Source organism: Notolepis coatsorum, assembly GCF_963971535.1.
Source record: "Notolepis coatsorum genome assembly, chromosome: 17".
Taxonomy (NCBI): Eukaryota; Metazoa; Chordata; class Actinopteri; order Aulopiformes; family Paralepididae; genus Notolepis; species Notolepis coatsorum.
The window spans coordinates 53,979,256-53,993,632 of NC_140181.1; the positions used below are offsets into that span (position 1 = coordinate 53,979,256).

The 14,377-nt window shown below is 42.2% G+C and overlaps 1 protein-coding gene across 1 annotated transcript in view; it reads left to right on the forward strand.

Annotated features, from left to right (window-relative positions):
• mylk2 (myosin light chain kinase 2) overlaps positions 1 to 14,377 on the forward strand; it is a gene marked incomplete at its 5' end in the record, with an annotated part of 119,038 nt that overhangs the window by 78,478 nt on the left and 26,183 nt on the right. Inside the window, 4 exons of the mRNA XM_084333457.1 lie at positions 1,266 to 1,359; positions 1,941 to 2,050; positions 11,496 to 11,637; positions 12,220 to 12,290. Coding sequence (XP_084189583.1) covers positions 1,266 to 1,359; positions 1,941 to 2,050; positions 11,496 to 11,637; positions 12,220 to 12,290 — 417 coding nt within the window. The remainder of the gene's footprint in view (positions 1 to 1,265; positions 1,360 to 1,940; positions 2,051 to 11,495; positions 11,638 to 12,219; positions 12,291 to 14,377) is intronic.

The following is a 14,377-nucleotide window of genomic DNA, read 5'->3' on the forward strand; positions in this document are numbered from 1 at the left end:
TCAGTAGAAAGCTATCCTGCTGTAAGCTAGCCTAGCTTAGCACAAATTAATGGAAGCGAATAGTGACCAGCTAGCCTAGTTGTTGGCCAAAAACACCTCTCCCGGAGTTTTAAGCTAGGCTAGCTGATCCGTATTCGCTTCCATTCATTTGTGCTAAGAATCAGAATCAGAAAGGTCTTTATTGCCAAGTAGTTTTCACATACAAGAAATTTGCTTTGGTCATTTTCGGTGCGACATTAGCGGACAGACATTAACTCAATCAGCGCCAGCCGCCAGGGGTCGCTGTCTACCTTCTGGCTAGAACGCCAGGGCTTTAATCAACGGGGAGACTGCGAAATTTGCGAGTGCTTAAAATTAGCGATGCTCGATGTTGGCTTTTTTACCGATACCATATTGTCCAACTCTTAATTTCCTATACCGATATCAACCGATATCAACCGATACCGATATATGCAGGACCCCCCCCCCCCCCCAAAAACGGAATAATTTCAGGTAATTAACATTACATATCTCTTGTTGTGGAATTAACACAACATTATGCATACTTTTGACAATAAATAAAACCAGAATTTGTTCTTACTTGCTTGCCTGGGTAAATAAAGGTTATAGAAATGTAAAAAAGATTTTAATTTTTTATTTTTTTTAAACCGATACCGATATTTTCCGATAGCACATCGCAGATGTATCGTTGTAAACGCTCGTCCTGCCGGAGTATTTAAACCCCGCCTGCACGGCTCAGATCGGCCCAGAAAAGAAACTACATCATTTGTAATGGAGTGCAATACTGGCTGGAAGGTGTAGGCGGCAGTATTTGCCCTTTTGCGAGCTCAGACCCATTCTCAATGATAACATCAGGCTGGATGGATGAAAAATTAATGGATATAGCTAATAAAAGAAATAACGATTAAAACCAGAGTTTTCTCATGATTGGCGCTGAACGGTTGGCGAGTTAATCCGACTTTTCTCGTGACTGGCGCAGAATGAGTTAACAGACAGATAATACAATAAAGAGGTGGAGTAAAATAAAATGAAATATGAACTAAGTTAATCACAATAGAATAGAATATAATTATGAAATAAAATATAGGCCAGGGCTGTACAACTGTAAATAAGAGGTTGAATAAAATGTAATGGGATATAAACTAAATTAAAGCTAGGCTAGCTTGCAGCTGGCCAATAGGGAGCGCGACTGATTGGGGAAGAAGCTACCAGCTACTGAATCAGTCACGGCTATTATTTGATTTGAGATTTTTCTGTCCTTTCAGCGGCCGGTTTGGCAAAGTGCACCGATGCACAGAGAAGTCCTCCGGACTGAGGTTGGCTGCCAAGGTCATCAACACCCGCAATGCCAATGAGAAGGTTAGAACCTGGAGCATGTGTGTGCGTGTAAATGGACTGCATTCACATAGTGCTTTTATCCAAAGTGCTTTACAACTTATGCCTCACATTCACCCATTCACTCACACACCAATGGTGAAGGCAACCATGCAAGTTACCAACCTGCTCATCAAGAGCAGTTATGGGTTAAGTGTCTTGCTCAAGGACACTTCGTCACACTACCTCCTGAGCCACTGTTGCCCCTTGTGTGTGTTTGTTCCTGACACAACATTGGGGGCAACATTTCTGACTATAAATAATTTTGTTGAGGCTTTTTCAATAGGGGACAAAACCACTGGGTTCGGGGAATTAATGTAGTCAATGGAATTAAATCAAAAGTGTATTTGTCCATTAATAGACATAGATTATGTTGATTAATCTGTAAAATTGTGTTCCATCCCTTCCAGAGACTTGTAGAATATAATTGAATTGAAGCTGTTCTTGTGGCTCCTGGTGGACTAACACCTTACATTTAGTTTTTCCTTTAATTTGTCACGTGTGTGTGTGTGTGTGTCTGTGTGTGTGTCTGTGTGTGTGCGTGCGTGCGCGCATGTAAAAACTAGGAGATGGCCATGAATGAGCTGCAGGTGATGAACCAGTTGAGTCACCCCAACATCCTCCAGCTGTTCGATGCCTTTGAGACCAAGAACCAAGTGGTGCTCATCCTGGAATAGTAGGAATCTGCTCTACTCTACACAGCTCTACTATACCTCTACTCTGCTGTGCTCTGCTCTACTGTGCTCTACTCTACTATACTCTGCTCTACTCTACTGTGCTGTACTCTACTCTATCCTGCTCTACTGTACTATGCTCTACTCTACTGTGCTCTGCTCTCTACTCTACGCTGCTCTTTTATTATACTCTACTCTTTTATTGTACTCTAGTCTACTCTTTTATTATACTCTACTCTTTTATTGTACTCTAGTCTACTCTGCTCTTTTATTATACTCTACTCTACAGTGCTCTGCTCTACTCTGCTATGCTCTACTCTGCTGTGCTCTACTCTGCACTACTGTGCTCTACTCTACCGTGCTCTGCTCTACTCTGCTCTACTCTGCTGTGCTCTACTCTACTGTGCTCTACTCTACCCTGCTCTACTGTACTGTACTATGCTCTACTGTGCTCTACTCTGCTCTCTACTCTACGCTGCTCTTTTATTATACTCTACTCTTTTATTGCACTCTGCTCTGCTCCACTATACTCCCTACTCTACTCTGCCCTGCTCTTTTATTATACTATACTCTCTTATTGTACTCTACTTTACTTTGCTCTACTCTCTATTCTATTTACTCTACTCATATTGTACTCTCACTTGGTTCTACTCTACTCTGATCTTTTTTTTTGTATCCACTTTTTCTCCCATTTTCTATATTTTCTCCCATCCCAATTTCGTATCATCCAATTCAACCCTCCCCTGTCACGGACGCTGTTTCTTGCCTCCCACAAGCCGGCTGCAATGTGGACTAAGTCATACATAGCACAAGTCCCCTCCGGTACTTGAGGTAACAGCAGTCGCATCTTTTCACCTGCGCAGCTCGATCTCTCAGTGGCGAGGAGTAACGCGTGGGAGGCTCACGCTGCCCCCGACACTTCCTGATTCTACTGCGCAGGCGCACCAACCGACCTGTAGGAGTCGCTGTCCACAACGCCCGATCCCCACCCATCAGTTTCCCACCCCCTAATACGGCCAATGTGTATTAGTACGGACGACCAGCTAAACTGAAAGCAAATGTGGAGCGCTGGGCTCGAACTGACGAGCCCAGCGTCTCCAGCATTTCGTGGCGAGTGCCTTGCCCACTACGCCACGTAGCCGCCGTCTCTACTCTGATCTTTTATTATACTGCTCTACTCTGCTCTGCTCTCTACTCTGCCTTGCTCTTTTATATACTCTACTCTTATTGTACTCTACTCTGCTCTACTCCTTTATTATACTGTTTTATTGTACTCTAGTCTACTCCATTCTACTCTATTCTGCTCTTATTATATTCTACTCTTTTATTGTATTCTAGTCTACTCTGCTCTACTCCACTCTGCTCTTTCTACTCTTTTATTGTACTCTACTCTGCTCTACTCTTTTATTATACTCTACTCTTTTATTGTACTCTAGTCCACTCTACTCTGCCATGCTCTTTTATTATACTCTACTCTTTTATTGTACTCTAGTCTACTCTGCTCTACTATTTTACTATACTATACTCTTGTATTGTACTATAGCCTACTCTGCTCTGCTTTACTCTATTCTGCTCTTTTATTATACTCTACCCTACTCTTTTATTGTACTTCACTCTGCTCTACTCTTTTATTATACTCTACTCTTTTATTGTACTCTAGTCTACTCTGCTCTACTAGTATACTATACTCCTTTATTGTACTATAGCCTACTCTGCTCTGCTTTACTCTACCCTGCTATTTTATTGTACTTTACTTTGCTTTACTCTACTCTGCCCTGCTCTTTTAATTATACTCTCCTTTGCTCTCCTCTCCTCTATTATACTATATTCTGCTCTACTGGACTCTATTATTTTACTGTGCTCTACTTTCTGTATTATATTCTGCCATGCCCCTTTCCTTCTCTTATCTTACAGTACCCTATATGTCTATATCAAGTATGTGTGTGTGCTTGCGCTCATCATCCACATCCATTCACATGTGTTGTTGTGTTTGTCAGAAGTCAATGTTGTAGCATGTAGCAATAGTGGGTGTGGGGGTATGCCCCTTTCCAAGATGGCAGCATCCACATTGTCTGTGCTGAATGTTTGTTAGTGTTTGGTATTTCTTTGTTGGTTTTTAGTACTTTTAAACATTCATTTTTAAAACCTTTTTACCTTTAGTAAGTAGTAGTCATCATTTGATCTTATAATTTTTCCATTCGCCGATTTGTGGACTTTTTTGGAGCTTTTACTTGCTCTGTGGACTGTGGCCTGTAGCTGAGCTTCCACCAGCCCTGCACCAGCAACCAGCTACCAGGCCAGCCCCAGGCTACCTGCTACCAGCCACCACCGGGCCAGCCCCAGGCTGCCAGCTACCAGCCACTACCACCAGGCCAGCCCCAGGCTACCAGCTACCAGCCATCACCATCAGGCCAGCCCCAGGTTGCCGGCTACCAGCCACCACCACCAGGCCTGGTAGGCCTCAGACCTGCACCAGAAAAATAAAACTCTACAGAGAACCCCAAAGAGAACCTCTGCTGCTGGCTGTTACCTCTCCTCTCTACTGTGTGGGGCACTGCTGAAGCGGACCTGACTGGAAACCCATTATGGAGGATGCTCTGGGAACGCACTCCCTCACAAAGGAGCTGGTAGATATTTTTAACAGTTCTGACAATTAACGTACTTGTTATGGATTTTCTGAAAATAGTGTCTGCTCTAAGCAAAACAGTGGCAATGTGCCCGTCTTAGACAACACCAAATACCTCAAGGAACTTCTTGCAGCAAAAGATACTTTGAATCCATCATTCACACTTGTGTTGAAACTCATTACTACAGAGATCGAAAAGGTTCTAATTGAAGAGGACAAAAATACAAATGTAGTAAATGAAACTTGGTCTACCGTAGTAAATGGAAGGAAAGGAAAGAGATGTTTTCTGCCCCTGTTTAATCCTGTCATTTCATTTGACATTCCAGTGAATAATTCTTATGCTCCTCTGACTCCCCATATGAGAACTGAATTGGGAAAAAGGGCTTTTAAATATGCTGCTCCTTCATCTTGGAACAAGATACAGGAGGACCTAAAATTACCAGGACTGGTCACCCTAGGAGAATTCAAAGCCATTTTAAAATCCTACGAACTCAGTTCCCTTGGTCAGTGCAACTGTGTTTGATCATTTGCCTGTTTGATAACTTGCCTGAAATTGGAGCTTGATGTAAATGTTTTATCTGTATTTTATTGTGATGTTCTTTTTTATGTTGAAACTTTCTGCTGCCTTGCTTGGCCAGATCGCTCTTGAAAAAGAGATTTTAATCTCAATGATGCTTATCTGGTTAAATAAAGGATTTGATTGATTGATTGATTGACTGAGCACTTGGATTACCTCACTGAGTTCCCACTCTTAACAGCTAAAGATGCTAACATCCCAACCTTTACCTCAATGAGGAAACGACCGGCCAATCCAGCTTCATGCAGCGGATCATCCTCTCTATCTGACCCCCAGCCCAGGAACAAGAGAGCTCGTAGGGACCACTCTTCATTCTCTCCATCTGACCCCCAGCCCGGGAACAAGAGAGCTCGTAGGGACCACTCTTCATCCTCTCCATCTGACCCCCAGCCCGGGAACAAGAGAGCTCGTAGGGACCACTCTTCATCCTCTCCATCTGACCCCCAGCCCGGGAACAAGAGAGCTCGTAGGGACCACTCCTCCCCCAGTTCACCTCGGCAGCGCTCTCCTGTACATCAACCCTCATGGTCTGCACTCGCACCGTCGCCGCCGCCCCCCTCCTCCTCCTGCATGGACCCTGGGGGACCTGTTGTCTACCCTGTCCCAGTGGCAGCTGAAAATCACCCAAGGCTTTCCATCTATGATGGAGGTTTCCATGAGGGCAAACCCAAAGTCCTCTTGATTGGTGACTCCATCATCAGGTCTATTAAACTTCCCTGTGCCATATCATACTGTTTTTCTGGTGCTAAGGTGACTGATCTTATGGAACGGGTGCCCTCTATCATTGAGAATCATCCCTCTGTTCACACTGTGATTTTACATGTTGGGACCAATGATGTGTTATCCAGGCAATCGACCAAGCTTCAATCTGACCTTATGTCTCTGGCATTAACCATAGAGAGCCTAGGAAAACACTGTGTCCTCTCCGGTCCTATTCCATCTTTAAGACATGGCTCTGAGCATTTTAGTCGCCTTTTTAGCCTGCATTGCTGGTTGCAGACTTTATGTACTGCCACTGGCCATACCTTCATTAACAACTTCGACACGTTTTGGAATAGAGTGAACCTATACAAAGTGGATGGGGTTCACCCAAATGATCTGGGGGCTGAGAAACTAAGATTAGATTGTATGAAATCATGTATTAATGCCTCTCTGACCTGACAGCTACCCACATCAGTAAGTAGTTTAAATAATCTATGTTTTGTTTTTAATCCTCTTTGTGTAACTAATATTGTGTCTACGCATAGTCCCAATCCTTCTGTTGCTATTATTCCTGTTCAAATCACTACCAGGTCCCCGGTTGATCATTTAGGTCGTACTGCTGTTACTCCAAACTTGGTTTTAATACAAATTCAGCCCCCTGTTATTAATCATGTTATTGATTTTTACACCAATTCAGAGTCTCTATTCAGCCCACTTACTTTTAAAAAGAGAAACGGATTAGGGATCATTCATTGGAATATTAGGAGTTTACATAAAAATCTTGATCATGTCAAGATACTTGTCATGCAGTCTAACCCCCGATATCCTGATTTTAAGTGAAACTTGGCTTAAGAAAGGTGTTTCTGACTTGGATGTAACTCTAGACAATTACAACCTGTTTAGAGCGGATAGGACTGGGAGGGGGGAGGGGTGGCTATTTATGTAAAGTCTATTTTTTCTGTGACTATTTTAAACACTGTAACAATTCCAAAATGTTTTGAAATCCTTGTTTTAAACATTTATTTGGGACCCAATAATTCTGTTAATGTGACTGGAGTCTATAGACCCCCATCAGCCGATGTTAACTCTATTGATAGGATAGCAGAGTTACTATCTCAGTACTCAAATGTTGAACTGATAGTTCTAGGGGATTTTAATATTGATTGGCTTAGTAATGATTCAAACCATCTTAGAGACATTAGTAGTAGCATTGGCTTATCTCAGTTGGTTACTGAACCCACCAGGCCAAATCTAAAAGATTATTCTAGGTCAAGTATAATTGACTTAATGTTTTCTAATAAGACTGATAAAATTAGTGCTTGTGGTGTTTTTGAATTAGGTGTTAGTGATCACTGTCCTATAGCTTGTGTTAGAAACTCTCGATTAGAGAAATCACAGTCTCGCATTATTAACAAAAGGAATATGAAAAACTTTAGTGATCAGGCTTTTCTAATTGACCTATTCCATAGCGACATCCACTACACATTGGAGATTCCCGATGTCGAAGTAGCACTCAACTTTTTTTCAAAAACCTTTCTCTCAATTGCTAATAAACATGCACCTTATAAAAGGCTTAGAATAAAAAAATAGATTAATCCCTTGGTTCACACCTGAATTATCTGCCTTGCTTAAGGAGAGAGATAGAGCCTGGTCACTTGCCAGACGCTCTGGTGATCAGTCACACTGGGCAGCATTTAGACGGCTTAGAAATGAATGTACAGCATCTGTGAGAACGGCTAAAGTTGAGTATCACTTAGAACTAGTAACCAGCTCCTACTCAGATCCTGCTAAATTTTGGAAGGCGGTGAATTTAAATAAGACCAGAACCACAATTTCCCTCCCTACAGAGATTAGAAAGGGGGAATCCTTGATCTCGGAACAAAAAGAGGTCTGTTTAGCCATAAACCAACATTTTATTGAAGCTGGTCATCTATTTGAGAATAGCCATGTAGGGCCACCAGGTGGACAGGATCAGGAGCCCTGTACATTCCCTGTGCAGATAGGACATGATTTTCAGTTTCATTTACAACCCATGTCTGTAAACTCGGTTCTTGAGGCACTTCAAGCCATTGATACCAGGAAATCAACTGGAGAGGATGGGTTGGATCCTTTTTTCTTCAAACTAGCTGCACCATTGGTTTCAAAGCCAATAACACACATATTTAATCTTTCACTACTAACAGGTGTGGTTCCTGTTGCCTGGAAAACAGCCCATGTGACCCCCTTGCATAAAGGGGGGGATAAAAGTGACCTAAATAATTACAGACCTATCTCCAAGTTATCCTGTCTAGCAAAAATCCTGGAGTCATTGGTAAACAACCAACTTAAAACATTCATCACAAAACACTCTATATTAAACCCACACCAATCTGGTTTTAGAGAAAAACACAGTACAATCTCGGCGGCTACTGTAGTTATAAATGACATTGTATCAGCCCTTGACAAAGGAAAGCATTGTGCTGCCCTGTTTGTAGATTTGTCTAAGGCGTTTGATACTGTTGACCACCTTCTCCTCTTACAAAGATTGCAGAGTGTTGGCTTTGATACAGGTGCTTGCAGTTGGTTTCAAAACTATTTAACAGAAATATTTCAGTGTGTGAAAATGGGAAATGCCCAATCAGAGCTTCTACCCATCACAAAAGGTGTTCCACAGGGATCAATCCTCGGCCCGGTCTTATTTACCATTTATATTAATAATATTGTCTCATCTCTGAGCAGCTGTCAAAGCCACCTTTACGCGGATGACACAGTTCTCTATTGTACTGCTGATTCTGTGCAACTGGCCACTAAATATTTACAACTCTCCTTTGACGCCCTGCAAGATGCACTTATTAGTCTAAAATTGGTGCTTAATGCCAGTAAAACTAAATTCATGTTGTTTTCCAAAGCCAAAAATATTGTTTATAGTGACTTGCATATATCGACTCTGAACAGTTCTTATATCGAGAGAGTTTCAGAATACAAATACCTTGGTATTTGGATTGATGAAGGACTTACATTTAAATATCATGTGGGCGTTCTCGCCAGTAAATTACGGAAAAAGATTGGCTTTTTGTATAGAAATAGAGCCAACTTCCCTATGATTAGTAGAAAGAGAGTTGTTGAAGCAGTATTCCTATCTGTTTTGGATTACGGAGATGTGATTTATAGACATGCAGCGGCTTCCACTCTTAAGCCCTTAGACTCTGTTTATCATTCAGCCATTAGATTTATCACCGGTGATAGTTATGGTACTCACCATTGTATCCTATATAATAAGGTCGGGTGGGCCTCTCTGGCAGAGAGACGTAAGTTGCATTGCAATCTTTTTATCTATAAAGCCATAATTAGAGATTGTCCAAATTATATTAGTTCTTTATTGGAATGGACCACTGGACCCTGTCGTACACGATCCAGTTTTTGGCTTACACTTAGAGTGCCTAGAGTTTGTACTGAACTTGGTAGATCTGCTTTTGGCTTTTTTGCCCCTACATCATGGAATACCCTGCAGGAAACACTGAAACTAGACACTCTAGTGTCTATGGGTCGGTTTAGAACCTTATTGACCAATCAGGTCACCACAATATGTAATTGTTTTTAAATTATTACCTCTGTTTTAATTTTGAGCTATTTTATTCTTTTTAAAAGATTTTTCTTTTTTCTTTTTTCTTTTTTTCTATTTTAAAATGTGCTCTCAATTATTCTGATTGTCTGATGTCTTTATATTTATGAACACACTGTGACACTTGTGTATGTAACATCTCGACGGCACTGTAAATGAGTTTAATTACTCAGTGTATTATCGAGTATAAATAAAGATTGAATGAATGTGTGTGTCTGTGTGTATTCATGGAGCGGTGGGAGCTACCCATGGGAGTTCCCTCTCTTGCGTTACAGGCTGTGCCATTGGAGTAAGCTGATTGGCTGGCTGGCGCATAGGGGCGGTGCCCTGGAACCCTGCGAACTCGCTCAAAAGGGAGGCGAGTATTGTCAGCTGGGGGCGAGACACAGAAGGACGAGACCCGGAGCAGAGGAGGAAAGAGAAACCCGAGGACGCCGACTGGTGATATTGCTGGTACACACGGCGCTATTGCTGCTTCCTAGAACGAAAACGGGAGTCGAGAGGACGGTAGCAGAGGACGCAGGGCTAAGGAGTACGAGGACACGCGGCTCTTTTGTGTCTTTACTTTTCCTCCAGTGGAACCAGTTCATAGCGGCGACTGCAGTGTTTCCCCTGCAGTGGAAACGGGTGGAGCTTCAGACCGGAGAGACATTATCGCCACACCGGGCGCCGTGAGTAAAGAACGCAAGACAGTAGAATACGTGCCTAAACAAATGAACTATTTTCCCGAGTGGTAAATGAAGACATAGACGAACAGTGACTGCATTTGAATTAGGAATATTATTAGTGGCGTGAAGCTGAAGATTATCGGAACGGCATACAGTAAAGCCAGTAATACTGTCGAAGACTGGAACCTAGTATTGTGGATTTTCCATCCTCTGTGAACTACCTTTCTCTCTTTTCTAAATCATATGGAGGATATCTAATCCATTGTGCATTTTGACGAACCCGTGAACGGGGGGACCTTGCTCTTACTGACTGTGCCTTTCATTGCAGGCGGAAGGACATTATTGCACGCCTGGTGCCTGGAGTGCCTAAAACACCCCAGTACAGACAGAACAGTTTTTAGCCAGAAGCCGAGAGGGGCTACGGGAGCGGAAGGAGGTGGCGTCCTTCCGGCCCTCAGCTTCGGGCCCCGGTCATCATTAACCTTTTTTGTATTGTTTGTAACTCAGCGCTTCCACTGCCCCAGACCTAGGTTAGGATATGGGAGGAGTATTCTAGGCCTGGTCACAACCCCTAGCGGTGAACAGCACCCACTATCCTATCCAAACCCCCTTAATTTACCGTGTGAACACTTAGTGTGTATTTATCTACCTATATTCTCCCTAAATCATTTGCCGTGGCTCCCCGAGGGATAGTGTGATATCGATACTTATTTCAGGCTGTTTGCAGTGAACCGTGTGGTATAGTGTGATTCTAAGTTGACGTTTGATAGTCATAGACCCGTGTGCAGGGCAGACTCTTTTTCCTTCACGTGTGTAGTGTCTCAGGGGCGGGGATAGGTGGCGTGGGTGGGAGTAACAGTCTGGGGGTGGGTTTACGGGGCATGGAGCACTTCCTCCTTTTAAACTACCTTAGGCTTAAGAGCCGTGGGTATTTTAATCTAGTCTAATAGTGTTTAGGTAGGTTTATGAATTTGTATCTTATGTATTAAAGTATTGCCTGTTTTTCTTAAATACCATTATGTAATAAAGTATTGCTTGTTTTTGCTAAACATTCTCTCCTTGTCTGTCTGTGGTCCTGGGGAATCTGTTGTGGTAGTTCAGCTGAGCTCTTTGGAAAGTACACCTGTGCGCTTGCACTTCCTAGCTGTAGACTGGGGTGCTTTTCATTGGGGTCTGGTGACAATAGTATACCAATAATACAAAGTAAACCTGTGTCTCTCTCTCTCTCTCTCTCTCTCTCACTCTTGCTTTCTCTCTCGCGCTCTCGTGCCAGCGTGGAGGGAGGGGAGCTGTTTGACAGGATCGTGGATGAGAGTGCTCCCCTGACGGAGGTGGACGCCATGGTGTTTGTCAAGCAGATATGCGAGGGGCTGCACTACATGCACCAGATGTATGTCCTGCATCTCGACCTCAAGGTCAGACAACTCTGGAACAAACAAAATTAAATAAATAGTACAATATTCAGAAATACCTTTTAGATTTTTTGAAATACTACTCTACTGTGCTCTACTCTACTGTGCTCTACTCTACTGAGCTCTACTCTACTGTGCTCTACTCTTCTCTACTGTACTCTACTCTATTGTGCTCTACTCTTCTCTACTGTGCTCTATTTGACTGTGCTATACTGTACTGCACTCTATTGTACTCTACTCTATCCTTCTATACTGTGCTCTACTCTACTGTGTTCAACTCTACTGTGCTCTAGTCTACTGTACTCTACTCTACTGTGCTCTATTTTACTGTGCTCTACTCTACTGTGCTATACTGTACTCTACTTTACTGTGCTCTACTCTACTATACTGTGCTCTACTCTGCTGTGCTCTACTCTATGATTGGATCCCAGGCCGATACCAATCTAAGATAGGGCAGCAGTTCTCAACCTGGGGCTTGGTGGGACAGCAGACTAGACTTGTGTATTTCCATGTGTCACACCACCAATAAGTCCATGAAGTCAGTATTGTTTTCAGCTCAGTTTGTCCTCTACCGTGACTCCACAGCCAGAGAACATCCTGTGTGTGAACCTCACCGGTCACCAGGTGAAGATCATAGACTTTGGACTGGCCCGAAGGTAAGGGCTGAGGCCTGGGCTCACACTCACTGTTCATACACTCTGTGCGTGTGCGTGCGTGTGTGCGCGTGTGCTTGTGAGACTACAGTGGTGAGAGAATTACGCTAGGGTCCCATTGTAGATGACAAAAAAAGCAACCCGTTTTCATTCATTGCCTATTAGGAAGAGTGAGTGAGTGAAATCCCTGTGTGTTGTTACATGACTAAACATTACTATGTATACTATTATCGATAGACTGTTTTTGATTTGATTTTATTTTATTAGGGATCCCCATTAGCTGGTGCCATAGCAACCAGCTAGTCTTCCTGGGGTCCACACACAAAAAAACATACAAAAACAATTATTATTGCAAAAACAAAATTATTCAAAGTCAGTACACACACAATGCATAATGAAACTACTGTAACAATTAAGATAGCTAAAATTACATTACAGTGTAAAACAAAAACAAAAAATTACTTTACAGTGTTAAAAACTATTTAAAAACAATTTAAGATTATTTTTAAAAGTGAATCTACTGTAAATGCAGCAGAGGTTTTGAGGCAGGTTATTCCAAAGAGTTAATGCTCTAAAAATAAAAGATCTCCTTAAAGCGTTGGTTTTAGGACCTGGAAATTCAAGCTGCCCACTACTGGAACCTCTAGTGTCTAGTGTAATGCTCGTGCACAGTATTACTAAAAACAATCTGATTATGTATAAAAACTGGAGTTTTACTGCTCATGACCAACTTGAACAGCACAAGTATTAAAAGACAATCTATTTTCAATGTTAAGCCAAGAGAGGCGGGCATGCATACGGCTCACATTAGACCTTAGTGAGCAGCCCAGTACCAACCGTGCTGCCCTGTTCTGGACCACCTGGAGCTTCCTGAGGTCACCACTGGCAGCAGATGACCACATCGCAGAGCAATAGTCAAGATGACATAAAACTAAACTTTTAAAAGGGGACGGGCAACAAAAGAAGCACATTTCCTGGAAATACCAATTGCTTTTCCCATTGTTAAAACAATATAATTAATATGCTGAGACCAAGACAGAGTGCAATCCAGCATCACTCCAAGGAGTTTAGTACTTTCAACTTGTTGAACTGCCGAATTACACAAGTTTAAATGAAGCTTTGGATTTGTAGATAACCTGTGCCTTGTTCCCAGCACAATACATTTAGTCTTGGAGATATTAAGGACAAGTCTATTACATACTACCCAGTCATGCACAACTTTAAGTTCTCTGCTCAAAACTTCATTAAGTACATTGCATGATGGTGCAGCGTAATACAATGTTGAATCATCTGCATAAAGAACTGTTGTAGCACATTTGGTAGCCCAAGATAGGCTAGGCAACTTCCTTGCGGAATGCCACACTCTAGACCTCTGCTACTGGACAGGCTGCCATTTAGATACACCTTCTGTGATCTAGAGCAGTGTTTCTCAACTGGTGGGTCGCGACCCAAAAGTGGGTCGCGGGGCCATTTTGAGTGGGTCGCGGATGTGTGTGAAAAAAAAATATTATTTTTTTAATATACTTTTTTTTGCACTAGCTATCTTTGTGAAAGTGGCTTCTCAGCTCTGGTCCAGCTGAAGACAAAGCAGAGGAACAGATTGGACATTGAGCATGACCTCAGAGTTGCTTTGTCTACCATCACCCCAGACTTTGAGACTCTTGTCAGGAGCAAACAACATCCCCAGTTATCCCATTAGTTCCCTGCACTGTAAGAAAGAAAAGCTGCAAGAAAACGGTAAATGTCTGGCATCAATGGTTTCCAAATACTTCTGGTCAAATTACAGTAAAATCAAATACATTTACAGATTACAACCTTTATTTAATGGTTAATATTTTGATAAAAGGTCATTTACTGTATGTGTATGGTATTTACACTTAAAGTAGAACAACAAAGGTAATCTGTAAAATAATACAGTGAATTTCCTGTGAAAAAACATTTATTTTTACAGTGTGGGATGTTTAAGCTAAGAAGTTTGCTAAGAAGGATATATTATTTATTATTATTATTATTTTATTTCATTGTGTTTTTAGCCCTAGTTGTACTTTTGTTGCAACCCCAGTTAACCCATTAGTTCCCCCACACTTACT